Raw genomic sequence first — 25,953 nt, 5'->3', positions numbered from 1 at the left:
TACGAGTATCTAGTTCTAATATTAAAACGATTATATTTTCCATGGGTTTATTTCTGAATTGTCTGTTCTGTTCCATTGGTACATGAGTCTTTTCTTATGTCAGTATTACTATAACTTTACAGTAAGGCTTAAAATTGTTTTGTCCTTTGGATTTCCATAATTTAAAAAAATCAGTTTTAGCATGTCAATTTGTTAAAAAAAAAATACCGTTTGGGTATTTCATTGGAATTATGTTGCATCTGTAGAGCAGTTTGGCAAAAGTTAATATTATAATGATTTTGAGGCTTGCAATTCATGATGAGGATCATGGATGAGGATATATCTCCATTTATTTCTGTGTTTAATTTCTTAGCAGTTTTTTCTGCAGGTCTTGTACATACTTTGTTAAATTAATTCATAAGCATTTATGCTTTTTATGATATTGTAAGCAATAAAATTTTAATTTCTAGCTGGTCATTGCTAGCATATACAGATTATATATATTAGTATTTATTTACTTTATTTGGCTTTTCTGGGAGAAGGGGATGACAGAGGATGAGATGGTTGTGTTGGTTTTTTTATAATTGATTTTTTATGTTGAACTTAACATCCTACAACCATGCTAAATTTTTCTGGTAACTTCTGGTAACTTTTTAATAGACTCCTTAGACTATGCTAACATGACCTTATCTGCAAATAAGGACAGTTTACTCCTTCCTTTCTGATCTGTAAGCTTTTTATTTCTTGCTTGATAGCACATTTATCATACATTAGAACATTATTAGGACCTTTAGGACCTCTAGTACATTAGGTATGATACATAGATACAGCTTTATCATAGATGCTCTTTATCAGGTAAGGGGGTTCCCTTTTTATTAGTAGTTTGATGCAAATTTTTATCATGAATAAGTGAACTTTGTTGAATGAATTTTTATTTGAGTCATGGTGTTTCTTCTTTTTTTCTATAATGTGGTGTATTACATTTATTGACCTTTTTTTGTCTGTTAGACCAACTTGCATTCCTGGGATAATCTCACTAGGTCTTGATGAATTATCTTTAGTCAATATGCTATTCTTTCTAGGTGTTTTTGTGTTTTTTTTGTCTTGTTCATGAGGAATATTGGTCTTTAATTTTTCTTGAATGTATTGTCCTCTTCTGGTTCAAGTATCATGATGATGCTGGCTTCATAAAATTAGCTGGGAATTGTTCTCTTCTCAGTTTGTTGCACGATTGGTATTGTTTCTTCCTTTTCATGTTTGGTAGAATTTACTCATAAAGCCTGGAGTTTTTCTTTTGGCAGTGTTTCTAACTACAGATGTATTAATAGTAGATACAGGGCTTTTCAGAATTTGTTTATCATCTTGAGTCCATTTTAGTAATTTGTCTCTTACAAGGAATTTGTCCATTTTATCTAAATTGATTACTTTATTGGCATAAAATTATTCTTAATATTTCCTTATCATTGTTTTACTGTAGGATCTGTAGTGATGTTCACTGTTTCATTTCTAATATTGGTAATTTGTCATTTTTTTTTCTTAAATCTAGTTAAAGCTTTATTAATTTTATTTTTTCCCAAAAAGTAAGTCTTTAGTTTCATATTTCTATATTATTTTTGGCTGTTTTCTTTTCTTCACTTTATTATTTCTTTTCCATTTACTTTGGGTTTAATTTGCTCTTGTTCTGTAGCTTTTATTGTGGAAACTTAGAGCACTGATTTGAGACCTTTCTAACTCCTGTAAGCATTTAAAGTCTCAGATTTCCCTCTTAAGTGCTACTTAGGTGCATCTCACAAATTTGATGTGTGTTCATTTCATTCAAAGCAGTTTATAATTTCCCTTGTGATTTCTTGAAGTGTGTTGCTTTATTTCCAAATATTTAGGAATTTTCAGCTGTCTTCCTATTATTTTTAGTTTAATTATCTTACAGATAGAGAATATACTTGGTGTGATTTCAGTCCTTTTAAATAAACTGTGGCTTACTTTATAGGCCAGCATATGGTCTATCTTGGTGAATGTTCCATGTGTACTTGAAAATGTATATTCTGATTTTGGTAAAGTGTTCTATAAATTTCAATGAGGTTTTGGTGGTTGATAGTGGTGTTCAATTCTATATCCTTACAGATTTTTTTTATTTAAAAAGAAGTGTTCATATCTCTAACCCTAGTTGAAGATGTTTTTATTCCTCTTTTCAGTTCTGTCATTTTTGCCTCATGTATTTTGAAACTCTGCAACTTGATGCATAATATGTTTAGGAATATTATGTCCTTGTGATAAATTGACTCCTTTATCATTATGAACTGTCTATACTCTTAGTAATATTTTTTGTTTTGGAGCTTATTTGTGTAATATTAATATTGCCATTTGAGCTTTCTTTTGACTAGTGTTTGCATGGTATGTTTTTTTCATCCTTTTACTTTTAACCTAGCTATATCTTTGTGTTTAAAATGTATGTCTTATAGACAACCTATAGTTGGGTCTTGCTTTTTTCCCCTAGTCTCACAATCTGTCTTTTAATTCAGGTGTTATTTCAGTTATATTTAATAATTATCAGCATGGTTGGATTTAAATCTAAAATTTATCACTTGTTTTCTGTTTGTCTATCAGTTGTTTCTTCTTTCATCTTTTCCTGCTTTTTTTGAGTATTTTTAAGTATTTTCTCTTATCTCCATGCTTGACTTACTACCTATACCTCTTTATTTTCAGTGGTGGTTCTAGGATAGCAGTTTTCAAAGGTTTTGGTCTTAGGACTCATTTGCAGTTTTACAGATTATTCATACTCTTAAAAATTGAGGGTCCCAAAGTGTGTGTGTGTGTGCATTATATCTATCTTTACACAACCATATAACAATATTTATTCATATATTTTAAGGTAACAAATTAACATAGTGTTTTTATTAGAAATAACTGTAATTTTCAAAACAATGCCAAAATTTTGGGACTTTCCTGGTGGTCCAGTGACTAAGAAGACTCCATGCTCCCAATGCAGAGGGCCTGGGTTTAGTCCCTGGTCAGGGAACTAAGATCCCATATGCCACAACTAAGACCTGGTACAGCCAAACAAATTCGTTAAATAAATAAAAAGAATTTTAAGTCTGGCTTAATAGAAAACTACCAGATTCTCATATGTGGTTCTGGGTTCCGTATCAGGTCATGTAGCCTCTTGAAAACTCCCCAGTACACTGGCAAGTAACAAGTAGTAAAAGCAAATTGCATCTTAGTGCTGTTACGAAAATAGTTTTGATCTTGTGAAGGCTTTGAAGAGTACTGAGAACTCCTGCGGACCATGGGACATAATTTGAGAACTGTTGCTCTGTAGATTACAGTACAGATCTTTAATCACTCTACATACAAATAGTTTACCACTTATACTGTTAAGCTTCCCTAGTGGCTCAGATGGTTAAGAATCTGCCTGCCATGCAGGAGACCTGAGTTCCATCCCTGGGTCAGGAAAATCCCCTGGAGAAGGAAATGGCAACTTACTAGAGTATTCTTGCCTGGAGAATTCCATGAACAGAGGAGCCTGGCAGCCTACAGTCAATGGGTCTCAAAGAGCTGGACAAGACTGAATGACTAACACTTTAACATATACTGTAAGGCCCTAATAATAGTACCCTTCCAAATCTCCACTTTCTTTGCTATTGATTTCATATATACATATATCATAAACTCTTTAATATATTATTGCTTTTACTATCTTTTTTTAAAATTTCTTGGCCATGCTGCATGACATACAGAATCTTTGTTCCCTAACCAGGGATCAAACCCACACCTTCTGCAGGGGAAGCGAGAAGTCTTAACCGTTGGACCTCCAGAAAGTCCCAAGACAGTTATCTTTTAAAAATGTTTTTTAAATGAGAAAAGGATTTTTATATTTACTCACATATTTCCATTTCCAGTGCTCTCGATTTGTTTCCATCTCACATTTTCTCTTTTCCTGGTGAACTCCTTTTAGTTTCTCATGGTGCAGATCTGCTGGTGATGAAGTCTCTTTGCTTTTGTTTACTTATTTTATGTTTGTTGGGCCTTCATTTAAACAACAGTATTTTAATTTTGAAAAATTATAAGCTCCTAGACTCATAGGAAATTTCAAGGCTCATCTCAGTTGTTTCCCATCCTTTCAGTTCAGTTCAGTCGCTCATTTGTGTCCCACTCTTTGCAACCCCATGGACCAAAGCACGCTAGGCTTCCCTGTCCATCACCAACTCCTGGAGCTTGCTCAAACTCAGGTCCATCGAATCAGTGATGCCATCCAACCATCTCATCCTTTGTCGTCCCCTTCTCCTGCCTTCAATCTTTCCCAGCATCCAGGTCTTTTCCAATGAGTCAGTTCTTTGCATCAGGTGGCCAAAGTATTGGCGCTTCAGCATCAGTCCTTCCAATGAATATTCAGGACTGATTTCCTTTAAGACTAAAGGAATCTGTGATCTTCCCGAACAGATCACAGTTCTGAGCAGTCTGAAAACAGTTGTTTCATACATTTTGCCTAGTCTCTAGTTGCTTGCAGTAGAGATATGCCCATTCGTTATGATTAGAAGTCTCTGCTTTGATTTTTGCTGAAACCATAAGCGGCAGTGGTTATGTAAATTCTGTTTCTGTATTTGCCAGTACTGTTGAGGACGTTCATACATCATTCAGTATCCCCTATATAATCCAACACTGCAGAAGTGAATTATATAATTCCTATTTCTTTCGTTTTTTGCCTTGTGTGCATGTAAAACCAGTCAAGATTTGTACTAAATCATCACAGGGGTTTGTTTTGTTTGTTTGCTGTTTTTTTGACCATACTTCACAGCATGTGGGATCTTAGTTCTGAGAGCAGGGACTGAACCAGTGTCTCCTGCATTGGGAGCATGGAGTCTTAACCACTGGACTGCAAGCGAAATCCGTTATCATAGTTCCGTTGACCTGGAGGTGACACGTTTGCATTCTTGCTTTCTGGTTAATCTTTTTTTTTTCTTTTTTCTGTTTTGATTGTACCACATGACTTGTGGGATGTGGAATCTTACTTAACCTACCAGGGATTGAACCCAGGGCCCTCAGCAGTGAGAGCTCAGAGTCCTAACCATTGGACTGCCAGGGAATTCCCTACTCCTATTTAATTAATCTCTTTGTAAAAGAGTCCGTTGGACAGCAAGAAGATCAACCAGTCAATCCTAAATGAAATCAATGCTGAATATTCATTAGAAGGATGCTGAAGCTGAAGCTGCAATACTTTGGCCACATGATGCGAAGAACTGATTCATTGGAAAAGATCCTGATGCTGGGAAAAATTGAAGGCGGGAGGGGAAAGGGATGACAGAGGATGAGATGGTTGGATGGTATCACCAACTCAATGGACATGAATTTGAACAAGCTCTGGGAGTTGGTGATGGACAGGGAAGCCTGGCATATTGCAGGCCATGGGGTCACAAAGAGTCAGACACGACTGAGCAAATGAACTGAAAAGCAGTAGCCTATAACCGTGCAACACAGTTTTTTTTCTTTCCTTCCTTTTTCATTCCCTCCCCTGTACTAGGTGTTTTTTTATTACGTTAAATAGAGACATTGTGATTGCCTTTAAGTAACTGAATTTAAGGATTTATAGGAAAGGATGAAGATTAGAGGCTCAACAATGTAGCTCTGTCTCATACTAAAAAAGAATCAGCCATAGAGCCAGGCCCCTTCAAAAACAGGTGCCTTTTGTTTCCTATATAATAGGTTTTCCCTGCTGAGTTACTGATTCTGATCCTTCTAATCTGTCTCCACAACTAGTGCTTCTGCTGCTCTTTACTAGCTATCTCAAGTGTCCATCCTGTCATAGAGCCCTGCCTGTGTGTGCTGTTCTCTCTCTTATTATTATTTAAGCTCTTGTTCACATTCCAAGGGAGAGTATCTGATTGATTCACTTAATGATCTGCTGGTGCTAGGCCAGCTCTTAGATCATTAGCCAGCAGAGAGTCTTTGTTCTTGGTCCCATGGTATAAAGTATGGTGATATGTAAGACCTGTCAGAAGGGCCATTGGCATAGCAAGCATTCAACATTATCATTCCTCCCCTTATAACAGTTGATTTACTTTTAACCTATTAAGGATAGTTACTAGACTGGATTTTCCCCAAAATCAGTCAGCTGCATATTTATAGATTAAGGTTTCAGTGAACTGTTCATCCCATGTTTGAAATGTTGAGGTTTTTTCCTCCTAATTTCATTCTTAGATGAATTTCATTCTTAGCCACAAAACAAAGGACAGTCTTCACCACCTTTTAGCCACAACTTAAAATAAAACCGTGGTCCTGATTGTTGGTCCAGGAGGGCCCATCTGTTAAAAACTATGAAGAGAAGAGAAAAGTAAAGTGTTTCCATTCTTGTTAGCATCTCTAAATTTGTAGGAAGAAGAGACTGAAGCTATGAGCTGAAATAAGATTTTTGGATTAATAGCTCCATATGGATTTGAATCCTGGCTTTCCCATTTACTCGATGATAGTTGAGTATCAGGCTTCCCCACTGGCTCAGCAGGAAAGAATCCACCTGCAACACAGGAGCTGGAGGAGATGTAGGTTCAATCCCTGGGTTGGGAAGATCTCCTGGAGTAGGAAATGGCAACACACTCCAGTATTCTTGCCTGGAGAATCCCATGGACAGAGGAGCCTGGCAGGCTACAGTCTATAGTGTTGCAAAGAGTCAGGCACAAATGAAGCGACTTAGCATGCACACACAGATGAGTATCTTTTCTAAGTTTCAGTTTATTTATGAACAAAATGGAGATTATGTAATTTGCCTCATGTAGGTATTGGGATTAAATGATAGAATATATGTAAAGCCATGAAATTAAAAGATGATTGCTCCTTGGAAGAAAAGCTATGACAAACCAAGACAGTATATTAAAAAGCATAGACATTACTTTGCCAACGGAGGTCTGTATAGTCAAAGCTGTGGTTTTTCCACGTATGGATGTGAGAGTTTCACCATAAAGAAGGCTGAGTGCTGAAGAATTAATGCTTTTGAACCGTGGTGTTGGAGAAGACTCTTGAGAGTCCTTTGGACTGTGAGGAGATGAAAGCAGTCAATCCTAAAGGAAATCAGTCCTGAATATTCATTGGAAGGACTGATGCTGAAGCTCCAATAATTTGGCCACCTGATTTGAAGAACTGACTCGTTAGGAAAGGCCCTGATGCTGGGAAAGATTGAAGGAAGGAGAAGAGGATGACAGAGGATAAGATGGTTGGATGATATCACCAACTCGATGGACATGAGTTTGAGCAAGCTACGATAGATCATGAAGGACAGGGAATCTTGGCATGCTGTAGTCCATGCGGTTGCGAAGAGTCGGACATGACTGAGTGACTGAACAACAGCAACAATACAAAGCAGTTAGCCGAGTGCTTGGTGATGCTTTGTCAGAAAAAAAGGTATCTTGAAATTCTTACAAACCTGATTTCCTCGCCAAAGAACATTGAAATGTTCTTTTTGTGGGGGGTAGAAGAAGGGGGCTGCTAATGATGTGAAAGTATGATAAAGGAAAGGCAATTTGAATAGAGAACTTTGATTTTAGCTTAACAAATCAAATTGGCCAAGGATTTTCTAATCAAAAGCTACCTCTCTCTTAAAGGGAAACTCATTTCTGATTTGTATTTCCTTCTCAAGAATATGTTTTATTTATTAATATGTTTTATTTCCATATTAATGAGATTGAACATCTTTTTGTTATGTTGGGAGACCCTGATGTTGGGAGAGACTGAGGGCATGAGGAGAAGGAGATGGTTGGATGGCATCATCTACTCATGGATGAATTTGAGCAAGCTCTGGGTTAGTGAAGGACAGGGAAGCCTGGTGTGCTGCAGTTCATGGGGTCACAAAGCATTGGACATGATTTAGCAACTGAACAACAACCTTGATTACTGTATTACATTTGTGAATTACCTACTCATATCCTTGATCTCTTTTGTTTGTTTCATGAGGAGACTGATCTTTATAGAATAAGGACAGTAAACCCTTGCAAATACATTTCAGATATACTTTTTATCTTGTCAGTTACCTTCTTTTTCCCTTGGTTGTGCTTTTTTAAACTGCATAGAAATTTTTAATGTAATGAATCTGAAATTTTTCCTGAAAAGTATCATCTCTTTATGGTTAGAGAATGAGACTGAGTATTATCAAACAAGTCATAGTTTATATGTAGACTGATGCATATAATAGGCATTTTTCCATGTAAATAGGTGATTGACTATCTTTGGAAGAGTCTTTGCAAACTAACAGTCCTGAGGCTGTAACGTAATAATAATAGCTACCACTTACTGCACACTGCCTGTGTGCCAGGAAGTATGCTAGATCTTTTATGTACTATATCTCTAATATTCAATTTCAAGCAAAACATTACTACTGTCCACATTTCATAGGTAAGTGAAATGATTTGCCCAGGGTCACCGAGCTAGTTAGTGGCTGGATTGGAATTTTAACTCAAGTATGCGTATCTCCAGAGTATATACTTTTTCTACAGAATTGGGCTTTTTGAGGCTTCAAATAAATTAAATTGGTTGTAAAAGTTGAGTAAATATCTTTCATCAGAACTTGAAAAGATGATCTGTAGCCTAGTTGGACAGCTCTTGGTTTCTGAGAGCAGAGTAGGAAAGGTAATGAGAAATACGTAAACCAGCTGGAAGAAAGGTCTCCACTGTCTAGGACAGTGGTTCTCAAAGTGTGGTATCCAGACCAGTAACAGCACATCACTTGGGCCTTTGTTAGAAAAGCAAATTCTCCTGTCACACTCCAAACCTACAGAAGCTAGGCCCAACAACCTGCGTTATATTTGCAGCTGATTTTGATGCATGTTAAAATTTGAGAGCCACTGGTCTAGGGGAATTATTTTATTCTCTCTAACCATAAATTTTGCTTTTGTGAGCTTCAGCCTAAGTCTCAGCCCTTAAGTGCAAAATAAGTATTATCAAAGTGACAAAAGCATAGAACCTAACAGGAGCCAGTTTTGAGTCCAGTTTAGTAATCATTTAAGGGAGGTTCACCTCCCTGAGCCACAGTTTCCCATCTCTAAAATGATGTTAATAAAATCTATCTCCATTCAAGGTAGTTTTTCAGAATTAGTAGGATAATATATAAAGTGCCTAGGACATTGCCTGGATCCTAGGTATTTGAGAAACTGCCTCCAGTGATTTTTCTTGTTAAGCAGAAAGCCCCCATCCACCTTCTATTCTCAACTTCTCTTGTTTCTTGAATGTTTCACTGTCTGTGTCTCTGGGCCTTTATATTAGCTATTTCTATTGGCTACTCCTACCTCCCACCCCTTTACCTCATTAACCTCTATACATCCTTTAGATCCCTGCTTATAATTTACTTCCCCTGGATGGGACTTTTTCAAACCCCCATTCTCCACTCTTTGTGTTCATATAGCGTCACGTATTCCTTCTGACACTACACTTGCCACAGCTTTGGAATTGCCTGTCTCCTGTATAAACATCATTGGGTAGGTCCAGTGTCTCGTCTATTCCATATTCTAGGGCCCAGTAAAGATTCTCACACATGATAGGAGCTAATAAATGTCAAATGAATGAATGGTGGCTGTCATTATTGCTGCTGCTTCATCTTCATATCATCCAAGAGCAAGGTTCCTTTCTGGCTTGTTTTTGTGCTTGTGATAATCATAAATAGTTTTAGAACCAGTGCCTATTTTTTCTTTTCCTGAAAGCACATATTTTGACTTAGGCTGACATGGTAGTTCACTGAGCTGCTTCCTAACCACTCATCTCTCTGTGTCACAGGTACCTTGGGGGAGCTGTGTGCCTTGATGGATCAAGTTCATCACATGCACAACCAGAAATGGCAGCATCCTTCAGACCTCACCAGGCGGTAAGTGGGTATTTAGAAGAAGCAAGAAAAGGGTAGAATTTTGCTGCAGGAGAATTGTGGTAGGGCTTTGGGGCTATAATTGTTTAACTACAGAGGTAGAAAAGAAGTGATAGAGAATAATGGAAAAAGAATTGGACTACAATTCGGGAAACGGGTTTTAATCCTAGCTTTGCACTTTAGCTACATGATTATGATCAAATTACTTCATTTCTCTGGTCCTCTCAACAGTAAAATAGGATATTGGACTAATTGACCTCAAAGGGCCTTTCTAGTCTTGAAATCTTCTGATTTCTTGATGCATTGTTGTTTTACAGTTCTGTTCAGTTACTTGATCCAATTACTCAGAAACCTTGGAGTCACCTGTAAGTCCTTACTCCATAGTCAGTGCATCAGCAGATCCTATAAGCTCTTATGTATAATATTATCCAGAACTTGACCGTTTCTCAGTCATTTTCACTTGGATTGTTGCAAGTCCCCTAAATGATCTTCCTACTTCTGCCCTTGCCTGTGTACTGTTCTCAGCTGGAGCAGCCTAAGAGATTGTCAGCCATAAGCATAAGTCAGATTCTCTTTGCTCAGAATTTTCCAGTGGCTTCCCGTCTCCATGCTCCCCTGCAAGTGCCTGTATGCATGGTCTAACCTGGCTTGGTTAGCTCATCAGCGTCCTCTCCTCTACTGTTCACCTTGCTCAACTCTGCTCTGGTCACACTGGCTTCCCTGCTATTTTTCAAGTATATCAGATGTGCTCCCACATCAGGGCCTTTACACTCAGCATTTCCTCTATAGTAACCAAAATGATAGCAGTTCTTGAACAGCAGTGTTGTGTAATAGTTATTAAATTCTGCAGTCAGATGTGAATTCAAATCTAGGCTCTTCTCCTTACTCTACTATATGGCCTTGGGGAAGTTATTTTATCTGAGGCTCAGTTTCCTAAACTTGTACAAGGAGTTTAAATTAGAGTAACTTTGCTGGTAGGATTGTCATTAGGATTAAATGAGGTGACATGTTTAAAGAATTCGGCAAGTATTTATTTGCATATAGGGCTAGATAAATGCCAACTGCTGCTAAAATTACTTTCAACTTTGGCTCTTCCACATAATTACCTATGGAGATACCTAAAAATACAGATGTCTAGGGCTTGACTCAAGGGACTCTAAGTTATTAAGTCTAAAGGTGGAGCGAGGGGCCAAGAATCTATATCTTGAAAAAGAAAAAAATAAAAAGCTTCCCAGGTGTTTATTAGGAACAGCTGAGTTGAGAATGGGATGAAATTAACTCAGAGGGTCCTGCTCCAATCCCCAGCCCAGTACAAGACTAAAGGAGGCTCTCAGTCTTCGAGTCTGTTCAGTCTCTTAACTTACACTGTGATACTCATGTGATGCCTTACCTTCTCTGGGAATTTTATTCTAATTTTAACTGCTGTGTCCTGAGCAACCTTGAGCTCTGTCAGACAGTGAGGTCCTGTTGGAGGTACAGATCTGATGCAAGCAATGAAATATAAATCCTGTCTTGAATGTTTGCAGAGGAAGGAAATGGTTTTTTCCCACTTAAACATTACTATATGCTACACACTGGTTTTTCTTAGAACATTCATGTATGTGGACCATATTACCATAATACTTACATGGGAATTAGGTGGCTTTGGAAATTGGAGGGAAATGCTTACAGAATGACTTTCATATCAGGAAAATAATACAAAATTTCTAAAATTGTGAGACTCAAAATATAAAATGAATGTCCAATTTTCTAAAATAACAATATTCTTTAAATAGTTATCTTGGCCTTTTTTTGTGTATAAATAGCCATTCCAGCTGAAACCCTCATCTGTCCTCTTTTTATTTTCCCCTCTCCTGATAGAAACTACGCCCGGTTCCGACAGAAATCTCTGCAAAGATACAGTCTCACCCAGTGGGTTGACCGGAATAAGCGAAGCCACCATCGGTTCCAGCGTCTACCAGATTTCCCATACGGTCCATTTGTCTCCTCCCATCAGCAGTGAAGGGCCCTATCCAGGGTCCTGTCCAGAGCAGCATCTCTTCTTCTGCTGTTCCATGCTTTGTAGATTTAGAATTTTATTTTTCACAATATTTTTATTTAAAGAACTTGTCACCTTTTGGAAATGCATATTGCTGACTTGAAATTTTTTGTATAAGGTCCTTCATTTTTGTGTGTGTATGCATTTAAGCAGTGTTGAGTTGACATAGTTTTAATTTTTTAATTTAAATTAAAGATGGCTGCCTCCTGAAAGCCAGCATTAAGTCAGAACATCCCAGCTCAAGCAAAGAGCCACCTCTCTGCAGAGGTAAAGTCTACTTCTGGTGCCCAAAAGAAATCATTCTTTAATCTCTTGAAGGAAGAGATTCTTTATCAGGCTGCAAACCAGTTTTAATTATTGCTGATGACTTATAAATGGATACAAGTCACTTTTAACAACCCTTCTTACTTTTTTATTTGAATCTCTGAATACTTGTCAGTATTTTAAAGTTGGTAATCCAGGACATCTGAAGTAGTTGAAAGGACAAATTAAAAATGTAAATCTTCTTTTCTTTTTGTACCTACTAGCTGCCTTTATTTTTTTGGCTTTTTTTTTTCCATTCTTCATTAAATTTATTTTACACAGTAGTGTTTCTAAGTCTTACATAGCTTAACTTAACAGAAGACTGGTGACTAACAACCTCTGTTGATTTGTGGTCTTGTGACTGATTGCCTTCTCTGTCTTTCTTCAAGGATTTTCCTTCCTTCCTTGTTTCCCCAATGATCTTAGGGCTCTACTCGTATATTCCTGTATCCTGTTGGACATAGAGATGCCTCTTAAGAGCAGCCTCATTGCATTCTTTACTGAAGAGCTGCCCACCCAGAGTCTTGACTCTAGGACAGGCCAGAAGGCAGTGCTGTTGAGAGGTGTCAGTTGGTCTTCAGTCTCATCTGCTGAACCCAGCTTTGAGTATGAGTTGGCAAGTTAGTTAGTGAGCCTCCATCCTATGGAAGAGACTTTGGAGAAGCTGTTCTTTGTCTCCATTATTAGTTAATAAGAGGTGCCTTTTGATCCAGATGTTACCACCTCCTCACTTGGTCAGAGGATGTACAGTTTTACAAAACTACTAAAGTGGATTTAAAATAGTTTTGATGAAGCTGGTGCACAAAGCATTACCTGATCTTAAGGATTAGTACTCTAAGCCAAGTTGATGAGCTTTGTGCAGCTACCTTAATGGATGTCTTTGGAGTTTGTTATTCTCTTTACAGACAGCTCTAGACATCTCTTGGGAGATTTTGCAGTCTGGCGTTTGTGCTTTTGTTCACTCTCTATGAAGGTTGTACCTAGTTGCTGTAGCACAGCCTGTGATACTGGGCTCGCTGCCTGTCAGGTTTTGTTGCTCCATCAGCCCCATCTTTGTCTGCAAGTAACCTAACATAAATATCCTACTCTGCTTTAGAAACTGACTTGGGAGAAACTTGGTCATTGTTACCAGTAAATTTAGATGGATGTCCCTGAGTGTTTACCATTTCTATCCAGTCAAGGAGTCTCTTTTCCTTGGGAAATTGGTTATCTGGGGCCAAAATGCAAAGGAGAAGTTCTGTTCAAAGGCAAGAGTCAAAATCTGTTACTTCAGTTGGCACTTACAGCGTCAGTCACTTCTCCAAGTTTGCGTAAATCAGCTTGATGGAGTGGGACAGACAAACATCCGACTCTGAAACTATAGCATAGTTAGAACTAAGTATTGCTGGAATATCTAGCTGTCTCGTTCCCCGCCGATCACCAAGGAGTGAAGGGATGGCCGTTTGCTTGGGCAGAAGTCTGGAGTCGCATGCGCTTGCCTCCCTGGTGCAGGAAGGTTTAAGACTGACATGTCACGGGAGCATCGCCTTTGCCAAATCTAATGAGTGACGGGTTATCTTGAAAATGTGACAATCACATTTCCTCTTTGCTCAAATAATTCTGTTTTTCCAAAGCTTTAGCAGCTTAATTAAATCTATTGGACTGGGGGAGGAGAGAACTGTTCCCTAGCGGTTAACATGGTATTCTTTAAGAAGAAAAACAAAGCCAAAGAAAACTCATTATCAGGCATGTTCGCCTTAAAGATGGTAGTGGGTAGAATCTGGAGTTTAAATTTGTATTTAAACCCTATGTATCTCATATTTGGTATTGGCCTCTTAAGTCTAATTTTTGTGTCGAATTCTTGCCATATTGTTTTATTTGAGTAAGGGCTCTGTGCATTGAACTGCCTACCAAGCTTTCTTCATCTGTGCTGACATTCTCACCACAGGGGTCTTAACAATGCAGAGTAGACTTGTGCTGTTTACATAGTTTATTTGTAACTAAAAGAGCCTGAAATAACCTGTAGTTTTGCATCTAATTCGACCCCAATTTACTTTGGTTGTTGTCAGATCAATTATGAAACTGAAGTTTGGTGCCTCCTGTGTATCATGTTTTTCCTCTTGTAGCAGTTGTGTTTAATGTCATTAAAAAGAAATAAAAGTTCTTGTCAGTGGCTTATGTACTATGGCCTTCTGTTGCGGCCTCTAGAGGAGGCTTCCTTCCTTCTCTATGTAGGTAGGTTGGTGGGGTGTGGGAGGGGGTGGCAGTTAGTAGAACGTGGCATTGGGGAGGCGAGGGTGTGTGCTCCCAGTTCTTCTGAAGGTAAATTACAGTGTTGAGAAAGGCGTTCCAGCAGTTAAGAAATGTTGAGATTGATTGGGATTTGCAGCTACATATAGTGCACGTCAGGAGCCTGACACAAAGAGAGCCTGAAATATCCCTGTGCTGCTGTTTTTGCCGAGTGGGGGGAGGGCTCGGCCCCATCACACAGCCGTTGCCGTGGATCCCTTCCTGTGGCTGGACAGCTGCCCACTGTGGCTCTCTGCCCTCAGTGCCAGCGCCGACTGAGGAAGAAGCCGAGCTATCTGGGGCAGTCTTCCTTTGAAAGGGATGTGAGAAACCAGAACTGATAGTTGTTCTTAACCCAGCCTCTCCAGAAATCGCTCCTAGAACCTGAGGTGAAGATCAGATAACTGTGGGTAGATGTGGGAGACTCAGCGTTTCTTGCTTAGATCCTTTTTGTGAACCTGAGGCGAAGGTCAGTAGATGTGGGAGACATAGCGTTTCTTGCTTAGGTCCCTTTTGTGAACCTGAAGCGAAGGTCAGATAAGTGGGGTGGATGTGGGAGATACAGCATTTCTTGCTTAGGTCCCTTTTGTGAACCTGAGCTTCTTAGACTGTCCTCAGGAGCAAGGATGAAAGGGAAGGCGGTAAGAGCCTGTCGCCTGCATTTACCAGTGCTTTCACTGTCTCAGTTTGTGCTGAGGAAATAAGGAGCAACATGTTTGGACAGGGTCTCTGTCCTGCCATGATGTAAGTTTTGTCTGATATGTATTCTGTAGTGCAGGCAAAAGGCTCAATATTAATTTGCTAAATACTCAGCTATTTGATAGTCTTGTCTGAACCCAAGGGTCTCTTGACTCGCTTATATACACATACCTATTTTGTCCTTGCAGGCATAGGTGTTCCTTTGTCCAGTAACCGCTTATTTCCTTTTTAACAGTGTGTTACTGTAGGCATCAAAGGTTTCAGAGACCAGGCGGGGTTCTCCGAGCTGGTGATGTCCCTTACCCTCAGTTTGCTTTATGTTGTGGAGAAGTGAGGAGGAGGAGAAGTGGACCTTGTCTAAAAGCTCATTTTCTAACGAGCCTCTTGTGAGGTTGTACAGGAAGAAAAAATCCCAACCATCTAAAACTAGAAAGCAGAGTTCCCTGCTTTTCTTAGTACTGTCCTGCTTTTCTAAGAGAAGGCAATTATTCCTAAGCTGATTCTAGGGTATGCCTGCTTTGTAGGCCAGAACACCTGTCAGGAAAAAAATGTCCACTTGTCACAGGAAGTATCAGCTGGCTAACAGTGGAATTCCTTAACTAAAAGCTCCCGCCTTGTCAATCCTCCCCACCTGTCCTCACCCTTTGACAACTGGAACATGCCACAGATGGAAAATCTGACCCTCCAAGCACCTGTTGGGAAGCAGTGGAATGTCATCTTTTGGACAATCTTTAAAGCCATCTAGTCCTGAAATGCTGAATCATTAAGGAATTACTGGTATACAAAGATCTTCAAATAACAAGGTTTTGGGCATATTGTACCCATGGAGCTTGGGGGCAAGGGTTGTCCTGCTTACAGAAGCATTTTGTTCTTGGAGGCCACTTTTTAAAAGCAAAATCCAAAATCTGTCAAATAGATTTAAAGAGGATAAGAAAGTCTGAAACATCACATGACTGGAGAGGTGAGATACTACATATTTCTGTAAAGGACTGAACTAGACATCTTTAAAGTGGATTTGAGTGGAGCTGTTGCTCAGTTGCTAAGTCACGTCCGACTTTTTGCAACCCCACAGACTGCAGCACACCAGGTTCCTCTGTCCTCCACTATCCCCAGAGTTAGCTCAAATTCATGTCCTTTGAGTTGGTGATGCTATCCAACCATCTAATCCTTTGCTGCCCCCTTCTCCTTTTGCGTTAAATCTTTCCCAGCATCAGGGTCTTTTCCAGAGGAGGCCCACACTGAAACGCTGGGGTTGAGGGGACTGGACTGGAGAAAGGAAAGACTCCTGCCCCATGGAAATTCACCAGTCCTCCTTCCTCTCCTCAGACCTGGGGTCCCCTCCCTGTTCTCAGAGGGAAGCGCTTTGGCTCCCACTCAAGCGGGGGTGAGGTCTGGGAATCCTCTGTTCTTACCCTTCTGTTTCTGACAGAGGAGACCAGGACCCCCTCAGAGAAGTAACTGGCCTGAAGGTCTCGGCCTCAGTCCAGCGGTCCTCCCACAGGCCTCTGGTCTTGCAGGGCAGGGGTCCCGGTCTCAGGCAACTTGCCTGGGCCCTTCCCAAGCTGTGGGGAATCTGTAGAGCCAAGTGAGGGCTGAAGAAAGGGGACAGCTGAAGAAAGAAAGGTCACAGCAGTCGGGTCCACCGCGCAACTCCAGTTAACTGGAGACCAGCTCAATTGTTGGGGAACTTGGGAGTTTAGGGAGATGATTCCAGGGAATGGAATTTAGTAAGGAGTGTGGTTTGCGCCACTCCCCTCAAGCCCTAAGATGATGTGCTGGCACTGACAAGGTGAAGACTGCAAGCGGCACTCCCGGGACGCCACGGATAGCTGTCTATACCGGATGCCAACCTGGAGATTCTCCATCCTCTGGTGCTGGACAGGCTCAGGGGCCTGGGAAGTACCTCTCTGAGGTCTGGCTTGGAGTTCTGTGTGCTAATCAATTTTCCAGTTTCTTACCCAGACTCCCAAGACCTGCTTCCCTCTGCTCTCAAAACCTTCCAGAGTAGCCTACTCTAAGTCCCACTCACCTGATGTTTTCTAAGCTCCTCCCCGCTCTAGACAGAAATGTTCAAGGTGCCCCCATTTACTGGTCTGCTCATTGGCTAATGGCATCATTACTCTACCTTCCAGCCTGCTGTGGGATCAGAATGATGTTCCTTTAACAGCCTTAACAGCATGCTGTGAATTCTGAGCTGCAGCAGCCAGCAGCTCCTGCAGTTCTTCCTGACTTCCCCCTCATGCTGGGAGAAGCAGGGCTGTGTGCATTCCTTTGGCCAGGGAAAGCACCAACCCCATCCAGGGGGGAAAACCCTTTGTTTTAAAAACTGAGCTCCAGCCTGCATACCTATGTGATGAGGCAGCCCAACCTCGGTTGGGGTGGAGGGGGGAGGAGGGGCTCAGTCATAGGATAGAGCAGCTATTTTCTCCTCCTACACGTGCACCCCCATCTGTTCGAGATTTCCCTTCCAACTCCAGCTTGGCTGGCAGGCTTGTCCCTAAAGAAGCTGCAGGCCAAAACGGAGAGAGAACTGCCTCCCTCCTCCACACATCCTGACTTGCTGCCAACTGCCAGAAAAAGAGGGCAACATTTGGGCATTTACCAGAAGACAAGGATGTGCCTTTTCATTTGTCTTTTTATTTTACATTTAAAAAGTGGTTATTGCTCTAACTGGATCAGAGGTAAGGACCTCTGCCCTAAGGAGCCTTGGCCTTGCAGCCCCATTCAGCAGGGATGGAAGTCACAAGACAATGAGTGGAGCCTCATGCCCTCCCATGAGGAAGCCCTTAGTGTTGCCGACATCTGCCTTTTACCCTGTGTCTCCTCCCTCCCTGTGCTCCACACTCGGGCAAAGCAGAGTGGCGGCTGCCCCAGCCATGAGAGCTCTTGTAGACCGGAAGGAAGGGGCGGTCAGGGGTAATGGCTTTCAGCTCTCTGGCTTGGGGGCCATCGCTCTTATCGTTCAGTTCAACAGGTATGCACTGGGCGCCTATGGTGTGCCAGGCTTGTGTCAGGCGCGGTCTCCCATACGCTCATCCTCAGTCACCGATGGAAGACGCAGAGGTCCGTCTCTTCCCACGCAGGCACTCCGCAGCCGTAACTTGTCAGTCCCAGGGAAGGCTCTGCCCTCCCTTAGCAAGCACCATTTGTGTTTTAAACCAGAAAGAGGCAGTGGAGGGAGGGACCCGTCACCTCACACCACTCAGGCTCTAGGGAAGGACATGAGGACTCCGGGGAGCTTTCGCAGAACCCTGGATGAGATGGCAAGATATGGAGACCCCAGAGGCCGGGACTGCTGACTGTCCATGGTGAATGGCTTGGGCCTGCCTTCCAGCAGAGTCCAACCCAGAGGGGGTGATGAGCAGCCCCCAGGGTATTCCATGTGGACGTATCTTTTCAGTTGTGCAAGCCAGCACTGTTGCAACTCCAAGAGATTTTTTTTCTAAAGAAACGGAGCCCGTACCTTCAAAGGTTTCTTTCCCATTCTGTCTTCTTCAGACCCCAGACTGATGATCTTACAGTCAAAAACAAGGGTCAAAGAAGGTAGAGGATACAGGCCACAAGTTGGGGAATCCCTCTGCCCTCTGGAGTAAAGCCCTTCAATTGTGTTTTCCAAAAGAGACAGAACAGAAAACATCTTACACACTCACAAGGTTGTGCATCGCACCACAAACAAGTCCTTGATGGCTGGATCCAGCGAAGGCTTGATGGCAGCCAGGACTCTGCCTGGCAGGCAGCCCCACAGCTTCCCTGAAAGACACAGCTTCTGTCAGTCCAGGTGCGTGTCAGCTCCCAGGAGCTTTGTGCATTTTCTCAGAGAGGAGGCCAGTCCAGGAGAGGTGAAGAGGCAGAAAGAAGGCTGTGTCTCATGCAGCTTTGCCTTTTCCAGAATGGGGCCAGGCCTTTTAGTTTGGTGGCTTGTTTTATTTTTTGCAGAGTTGGGGTCTGTAGTTTAGCCTTCGTCACAAGACCAGGATGGGAGTACAGAGGGAGACTGCAACTAGCGGGGCCTCCCCGTCTCCAGCCTCGGCAGTCCCCTCTCTCCCTGAGCCCACGGACCCAGGGACCAGCAGAGAAGAAAAATCAAATCCTTCTTCCTGCAGACAGCCAGTCACACTTCGATGATGTTCACTGAGGGCTTGTTTGGAAACTGGGAGGGAAGAAATGAGAGAAGCGGCCAGGGCTGAATTGAATAGAGTTCTTGCAAGGTTTGGAAACAGGGAGAAGACACCAGCAGGAAGGGAGCAGCAGGGCTGCGGCCTAAAAGCCAGGCTCTTGTCTCAGGTGGAAGGCAGCAGGAGCCCCGCCTGGGTGCCTGGTCTCTCTGCCTTCTCACGCCCAGCCTCCGGCCTCGCTGAGCTGAATGGCCAGGACGGGGTCCTGGGCCCCAGCAGAGCCGCCCCGCTGGCCGGTCCTCTCGCCTCCTGCAGATCTGCCTCTTGAGCACAGCCTCAGCCACTGACATTGCTGAGGTGCTTCTGGAGATGGGGGTTAATAAGAGGCTTCAGGAAAGCGCCAGATAGAAGCCGAGAGAGGACAGGAAGCCAGAGGGTGTAAGGAGACGGAGAGGGGAGGAAATGTGGAGAGGACCAGATGTTTGTTGGACAACCATCGTCAGAACCATGAGATTCTCTCCCATTCTCTACGTCTTCCTTCTGAGCTGCCCAGAGCAAGCACTGAAAGGTTTTGTTTTCATATCTGTTTTACAGGAGAGGAAATGAAGGTACAAAGAGTTCATGAAGCACCTGCCCAAGGTCACACAGCAGAGCAGGAGCGGAAGGAGCCCAGAACCCCGACTCTTGTCATCCCACGTCAACCAGGAACTCTGCCCCCCACCCATTTGCTACACTCTGGTTAAACCCCTCCTGGCCCCTGGCACCCTGCAAAAGGAGAGGGTCCAAAATCAATCTGCAGCATGCCCTGTGTCACACAGGCAGTGGCCAAGCTTGGCTCTGTCCCACGGCAGCCACGCCAGGCCCCGAGCTGACCCCTCGGTAGCCCAGGGACTACCAGGGAGCCAGCCCCAGGGTTCCGATCTCGCCCTCACCTTGCTACGGAGAAGCCCCCCGCCTTGGTGCTCTGGTGTGCTGGTTTCTGACGCACTCTTGGTTTTCTCCTTGTTGTTGTTAGGTTCGTTGTCCTTGATGATGTCATACTGGCGGCAGAAGAGGGCGATGACGCCTGCAGGGACAAGAGGGAGGAGTCAGAGCCCAGAGCCCGGTCCCCACCCCTCTGCTTCATTCCCGCTAGACCCGGCTGAGCTCCTGCGGGTCTAGGCTCCAGGTGGCCTCTTACCCGCTCTGATGCAGGAGGCTGCCTCTGGCTCCCATGTCCACCTGTCTGTACCCCTGAAACCCCTTCACCTCACCGGCCTTCCCACAACACCCTTCTGACCCTGTCTCCTCCCTTCCCTTTTCTAGACCTCAGAGGGCTTCCTTATCCTTTAGAGCAAAGAGCAACGAGAACATCCATCTAGCATGTGCCAGGGCCTGACAGTCCACCTCGCTGAACCCTCACAGCTCTCGGGGGGCACCAGTTATTAGCCTCCCCAGGTTACCAAGGAGGAACTGAGGCAGAGCTCAGATAACTCACTCACCATCACAGGGTGCAGCTGGGGTGTGCACTCCAGGGCCTGCATTCTCCTAAATGTTTAACACTGTTAAACTAATTTTTTTTTTTTTGAAAGGCCATTAGTGTAATATTAAGGCAACCACCTCCAACTCCCATAGAGGCCTTCCCCGTTTTCACCTCTGTACTGGACTGACAGTGCTTTTGCTTTTTCTCTTTGGCTATGCTGCATGGCTTGCGGGATCTTAGTTCCCTGACCAGGGACTGAACCCAGGTCACAGCAGTGAAAGCCCAGAATCCCAACCATTAGGCCACCAGGGAACTCTTTAATACAGAGCTACTTTTTGATCTGTTTTATAGATTATCTGTTGATGTCCCCTCCATGTGAGACAAAGCCCAACAAGCCCCTCAACTTCCTTCCCCATCATTCTAGCAGAATTACACCACAATTTGGGGTTAATTCACTATTTTATATTGTTTCAATTATGTGAATACTATCTATGCCAAGTCTAATAGCATGCCACATAAGCAAAGCTCCCCTTTTGTACAGTCCTCTGTTTTTCCTTTCTCTTCCAAGCGTCCGCTTTCCTTTGCGTCTATAGAACATATTTTTCCATATGCCTCAACAACCATGGATACCCTCTCAACCACGGATGTTAATATAACTTTGACATGGTGTTTAATTCCTTCAAAAAGACTTCAGTCCACTTGTCAGCCTCACCATCCTTCCCTCCTCACTCTCTACCTTCTCTCTAGGGTCACAGCTGCACTGAGCCAGACTGAGCCTAATTCGTTTCTTACACACACTATGCCCAGAACACCCTTCCTTTTTTGGCTGCTTGGGGAACTCCTACTCATCCTTCAAAACACAATCCCCATTTACCCCCTCTCTGGGTTTTTCTTGATTTCTACTCCAAGCCCCAGAATGAAGCCCCTGTCTTCTGCTCCCATGCATGGTGCTCTGACAGCACTCATCACGTCGAATTATAGTTAAATACGGGCCTGGCATCTCCCAGGCTGAGATCCTTACAAGCACCTGAATCTTCTTAATCCCAGCTGTAGCACTTCTCTCTGGAATGGAGTGGCTGTTCAGTAAATTCTGGTTGGGTTGAGGACAGAGACCATAGTCTCTGTCCTCAGGGAGCTCACAGACAAGTGGGAAAAGAGGGAGGGAGGATCCCAACTAACTTAGCTAGGAAGAGCTACATTCAGAGAGGAGCACACAGTGTGCCCTGGGAGCACGGAGGTAGGAGAAACATTCTAATGCACGGATTGGGAGGCTTCATGCAGGCGGTCTCAGAGCTGTGTCTAGACAGATGAGTGGGATAAGAGGGTGGCCCAACCCTGAGCTGCTTGGACAGAGTCTGCTGCAGCCATGGCTGCTTTGAGGGGGGGCAGGCCAAGCACTCACAGAATCCTATTGGGTTGGTCAAAATGTTCGTTTGGGGTTTTTTATACGACGTCATGGAAAAAAACCAAATGAACCTTTTGGCCAACCCCACCCAGGCAGCTACTGAATTGCTTTTTTTTTTTTTTTTTTGGTGAGGGGTGAGTTACAGAAAGGATCAGATCTGGCCCACCAGAGCAGAACTTGGGTTCCTAAATCCTCCTCTCTCACTGTCTCTAAGCCCCTCGTCCTTCATTTTCATGAGAAAAGGATCTGGTCAGGGTTCCCCATTTCCCACCCCCCCACCAGGTGAAGTGAAGCGGAGCTCAGGCCGACTCACCGGCCCACATGAACAGGACCACGACGATGATCAGCACCTCGCCCGTCCGCAGCTGTTGGCTCCTCCCCATCTCCTTCATGGTCACCTCATCTGTATGGAGAGAGACGCTAGGTCTGGGGCTCCCTGCCCCTCCAACAGCCACCCGTCTAGGGCCAAGCCCCAATATCAAGTGCTATTTCTCAGTTCAGTTGCTCGGTCGTGTCCGACTCTTTGTGACCCCATGGACTGCAGCACGCCAGGCCTCCCTGTCCATCACCAACTCCCCGGAGTTTACTCAAACTCATGCCATTGAGTCGGTGATGCCATCCAACCACCTCATCCTCTGTTGTCCCCTCTCCTCCTGCCTTCAAGCTCTCCCAACATCAGGGTTTATTTCTACTTGTGCCCCCAAAGAGATTTGAGAACATACTGATGGCTCCTTAGGGGGCAGTAACTGGACTTAAAGCTGCAAGTTTGTGTCCCATTGTTTGGGGGACCAGAGAGGACCTCCCTCTCTCAGGGGGCTGCCTGACTAGGTGGCAGGGCCCTGGGGAGGGATGGGGGGCGGGTTTCGTGCTGTCTGTCAGCCATGCTCCGCCCCAGCCCAGACCACCCCTCCCCACACCCCGTCCCGTGCTGACGGTGGCCCGGGCCTGCCTTTGTTCTTCGAGGCCATCTTCTCAGCCTCGCGTGGTGTCTTGAAGAGCACGGGCTCGCTGGCTGGACTCTGACCCTGGATGGATATGGCCTGCACGTGCACGATGTACTCCGTGTCCTCCTCCAGGTCCCAGAGCGCGCACGAGCGGGTGGTGGTGTTCACCTCCTGGATGAAGCGCAGCATCCGCACATCCTTCTTCTGCCAAGACCAAAGCCGGGGCCCAGGTTTCAGTGCCCAGGCCCCCATGCCACATCTGCCCACCTCTCCAGCAGTGATGAGGCCTCACCCTGGCTACCGGGCTAAAGCCCCCACAGCCACAATCTGACTCAAGCATCCCATCACCTCTGCAGGTAGGTATCCACCTCTCCATTTTACCGGGCAGAAGATAGGCTCAGAGAGGTTTCAGAAGCTGCCCAAGGACATATATCTTGAGAGAACTGGTGGTGGTGGTCATTTTGTTTAGTCACTAAACCATGCCCGGCTCTTTGTGACCCCATGGACTGCAGCCCGCCAGGCTCCTCTGTCCATGGGATTTCCCAGATAAGAATACTGGAGTGGGTTGCCATTTCCTTCTCCAGGGGTTCTCCCGACCCAGGGATGGAACCCGAGTTGCCTGCACTGGCAGGCGGATTGTTTACCACTTAGCCACGAGGGAAACCCAAGAGAACTGGTGTGTTAGTTGCTCAGTCGTGTCCGACCTTTGCGACCCCATGGACTGGAACCAGGTCCTAAACTGACGTCTGTTTATGATCAAAATCCTGCCCCTAATTCCCAGGTTCCAACCATAGGTTTCCCTTCTGGGGCCTCCTTTCCCAGCCCCCTGTGCAGCTTTCTGCCCGTCTCTCTTGCTCCTTGTTCCTCTGTCTTTCTGCTTCCCTCCCCTCCCACCCATCACTTGTACCTGGATGTGTTCTTCCCTCCCAGGGACCCTTGAGGGTTACCTGCTGAGAGATGGCAAATCCGATGACAACCTCGTCCTCCAAGACGTCCCAGCTTACCACCGCAGAGTTGGCCTTGAGGTGCCTGACGGTGACGTTCACTGGGGCCGAGGGGCTGTCTGGGGGTGGGGAGGCACCTGAGTCTGAGCACCTCTGCTGTGAGGCGCAGATCCACTGTCTCATAAGCATGAAAGGGGAACCTGAGGTGGCTATGCAGTGACAGGAAGAAATCCAGGCCTCCGGTGGGACTGGCTCCCAGGGGTGGTCTCAGTTTCTTAGGGGTTGAAGAGCCAAGCCTGAGAAGCCCCAGGCTCCTTGGATCCAGGGCAGGGGCCCGTGCTGACCACAACTGGCCCCACTAGAGTCCAACTAAAATTGATGAGCCTGGGCCAGGGCCAGGGCTCATGGAGGGTCAGTGGGAGGTAGGGAGTGGGGTGGAGGACAGGCACAGAGGAGACATAGGTGGCCGGGGTTGCAGGAGCTGAAGGTGAGTCTGGTGAAAGTGGTCAGAAGGCCTCCCAGTCCAGGGTTCTTGCTACAAAATGGCACTGTCAAGTGAGTGACCTTGAGGGAAGGAGAAAGACCCAGAGGTCGAGAAGAGTCTAGCTGGGCGAGTCCTGGGATGGGACTGAGGCTTGAGAGAGGAAGCCCCAGGATTGTGGAGGGCCAGGCAGGAGAAGCCTGGGGAAGGGCCTTCTCCAGACCCTGCCAACCCCAGGAGGCAGGTGGGGAGGCAGCAGAGGAAGATGGGGTCACTGAGAGCAGGGCCCCTACAGCAGAGTCAAGGGAACAGGGTAGGGCCTTCTGAAAGTGGGGACAGAACAAAGGGGATCAGAGGAGACGAGAGTGAGGGGGATGGTGAGGGTTAGAGAAGCAAGGACCTCCCAAGAGAGGGGCAGCAGAGTCACTGAAGCTTCTGTGTCCCCCAGGGGCAGGCGCTGAAAGGGGAAGAAGACCTAAGCCTAGAGCCGCCCCCCTCGCCTCATAGGCCTGGGGCCTGGGGACACAAAGCCAGATGTGGAGTCCAAGAGAGACAGAGATACACAGACAGGGGCAGCAGCCACTGCACCCGAGAAGAGGCAAGGGGGGACGAGGGACAGACGCAGGACAGAAGCAGGAAGACAGCACTGGGCCAGGGAGAGGGGCCAGGAACGGAGACTAGCAAGGCGGCAGCAGCCAGAAGGGACTGGCACAGGGCATCAGGAGAGGCAGAGTGCCAGGGAGGCCAGGCCCCAGGGGGCAGCCGGCCTCCAGGCTCGGGGTCCACCACACACCCCCCCATGCGGTGCCCTCGGGTGCCAATCCTCTCCCCCACAGGACCCAGGCCACCCCGACCTGCAGAGTTGGCCTGCAAGGCTTTGGGGACAGGGAGAGAGGCCTGAGGTGCGGGGACTGTGTCCTCAGCTGCTCCCTGGGCCAGAGAAAGGAGCCAGGGCTCCTGAAGGAAAGGCCTAGGGTCAGGGCAACAGAGGAGGGGGCTGGGGATCCCAAGACCCTAGATCCCAGGGCCAGGGGGGGCGGGAGGGGGTTTGAGAGCTGGGGGTGGGGTCGGGGGTCAAGTAGGCAGGAAAGGGGCTGGAGGTGTGGCAAAGGGGCATCAGTGAGCGGGCCAGAGACGGGGTCCCCAGGGAGCCCGTAAGGGACCGGAGGACGCCCACCCGTGCCCCCGCCCGGGGCCCCCTTACCCGCCTGCACCAGCGCGAGGCAGACGCAGCCCAGCCACAGGCGGAGCGCGGCGCGGGGCGGCCCGGGGTGCATGGCGGCGGCTCCGGCCGGCCGGCCCGGGGCGGCGCAGGGGGACGCGACTCCGGCGCCCGGCGGCCGCTCGCGCTGGCGCTCCGGCCCGCGGCCCGCCCGGCCCGGCCGCCCCGCGCCGCCCCACGCCGCCTGCATGTCGGCTCCTCGGACAGCGACTCCCGCACGGCGGCGGCGGCGGCGGCGGCGACCGCGTCCACGTCGGGCGC

General features: G+C 45.5%; 2 protein-coding genes across 39 annotated transcripts in view; one reads left to right on the top strand and one right to left on the bottom strand.

Moving 5' to 3' along the window:
- Positions 1–14,304, top strand: part of S100PBP (S100P binding protein) — a 33,200-nt gene extending 18,896 nt beyond the window's left edge. For all 36 annotated transcript variants that reach the window (XM_060410543.1, XM_012149302.5, XM_060410529.1 and 33 more), the window contains 2 exons: positions 9,727–9,814; positions 11,672–14,304. In XM_060410543.1, coding sequence (XP_060266526.1) covers positions 9,727–9,814; positions 11,672–11,813 — 230 coding nt within the window. In that variant the 3' untranslated portion in view covers positions 11,814–14,304. The remainder of the gene's footprint in view (positions 1–9,726; positions 9,815–11,671) is intronic.
- A 3,432-nt stretch (positions 14,305–17,736) lies between these two features.
- Positions 17,737–25,897, bottom strand: FNDC5 (fibronectin type III domain containing 5). Of its 3 annotated transcripts, none has more exons than XM_015093615.4 (6): positions 25,675–25,897; positions 23,993–24,108; positions 23,051–23,249; positions 22,415–22,504; positions 20,167–20,300; positions 17,737–19,817 (listed from the first exon to the last, which is right to left on the bottom strand). In XM_015093615.4, the coding sequence occupies exons 1-6, from the start codon at positions 25,880–25,882 to the stop codon at positions 19,812–19,814; spliced, it is 753 nt and encodes a 250-aa protein (XP_014949101.3). In that variant the 5' UTR covers positions 25,883–25,897; the 3' UTR covers positions 17,737–19,811. The 3 variants fall into 3 exon arrangements, with proteins under 3 accessions (XP_014949101.3, XP_014949100.3, XP_014949099.2); XM_015093614.4 differs by having other exon boundaries at positions 17,737–19,269; XM_015093613.3 differs by having other exon boundaries at positions 17,737–18,869; positions 25,675–25,764.
- Between the last annotated feature and the right edge of the window lie 56 nt (positions 25,898–25,953).

The sequence above is a fragment of the Ovis aries genome, chromosome 2, assembly GCF_016772045.2.
Source record: "Ovis aries strain OAR_USU_Benz2616 breed Rambouillet chromosome 2, ARS-UI_Ramb_v3.0, whole genome shotgun sequence".
Taxonomy (NCBI): Eukaryota; Metazoa; Chordata; class Mammalia; order Artiodactyla; family Bovidae; genus Ovis; species Ovis aries.
The sequence above is the reverse complement of the archived record's forward strand: the minus strand, read 5'-3'. Positions and strand labels throughout refer to the sequence as shown.

Coding starts and splice junctions, on each gene's coding strand:
- FNDC5 (XM_015093613.3), bottom strand. CDS start 25,747: ATGCACCCCGGGCCGCCCCGCGCCGCGCTCCGCCTGTGGCTGGGCTGC. Junction 23,250..23,992: donor GATTTGCCATCTCTCAGCAG/GTAACCCTCAAG, acceptor TGGTCTTGGCAG/AAGAAGGATGTGCGGATGCT. Junction 18,870..20,166: donor GGGGGCTTCTCCGTAGCAAG/GTGAGGGCGAGA, acceptor TGTGTCTTTCAG/GGAAGCTGTGGGGCTGCCTG.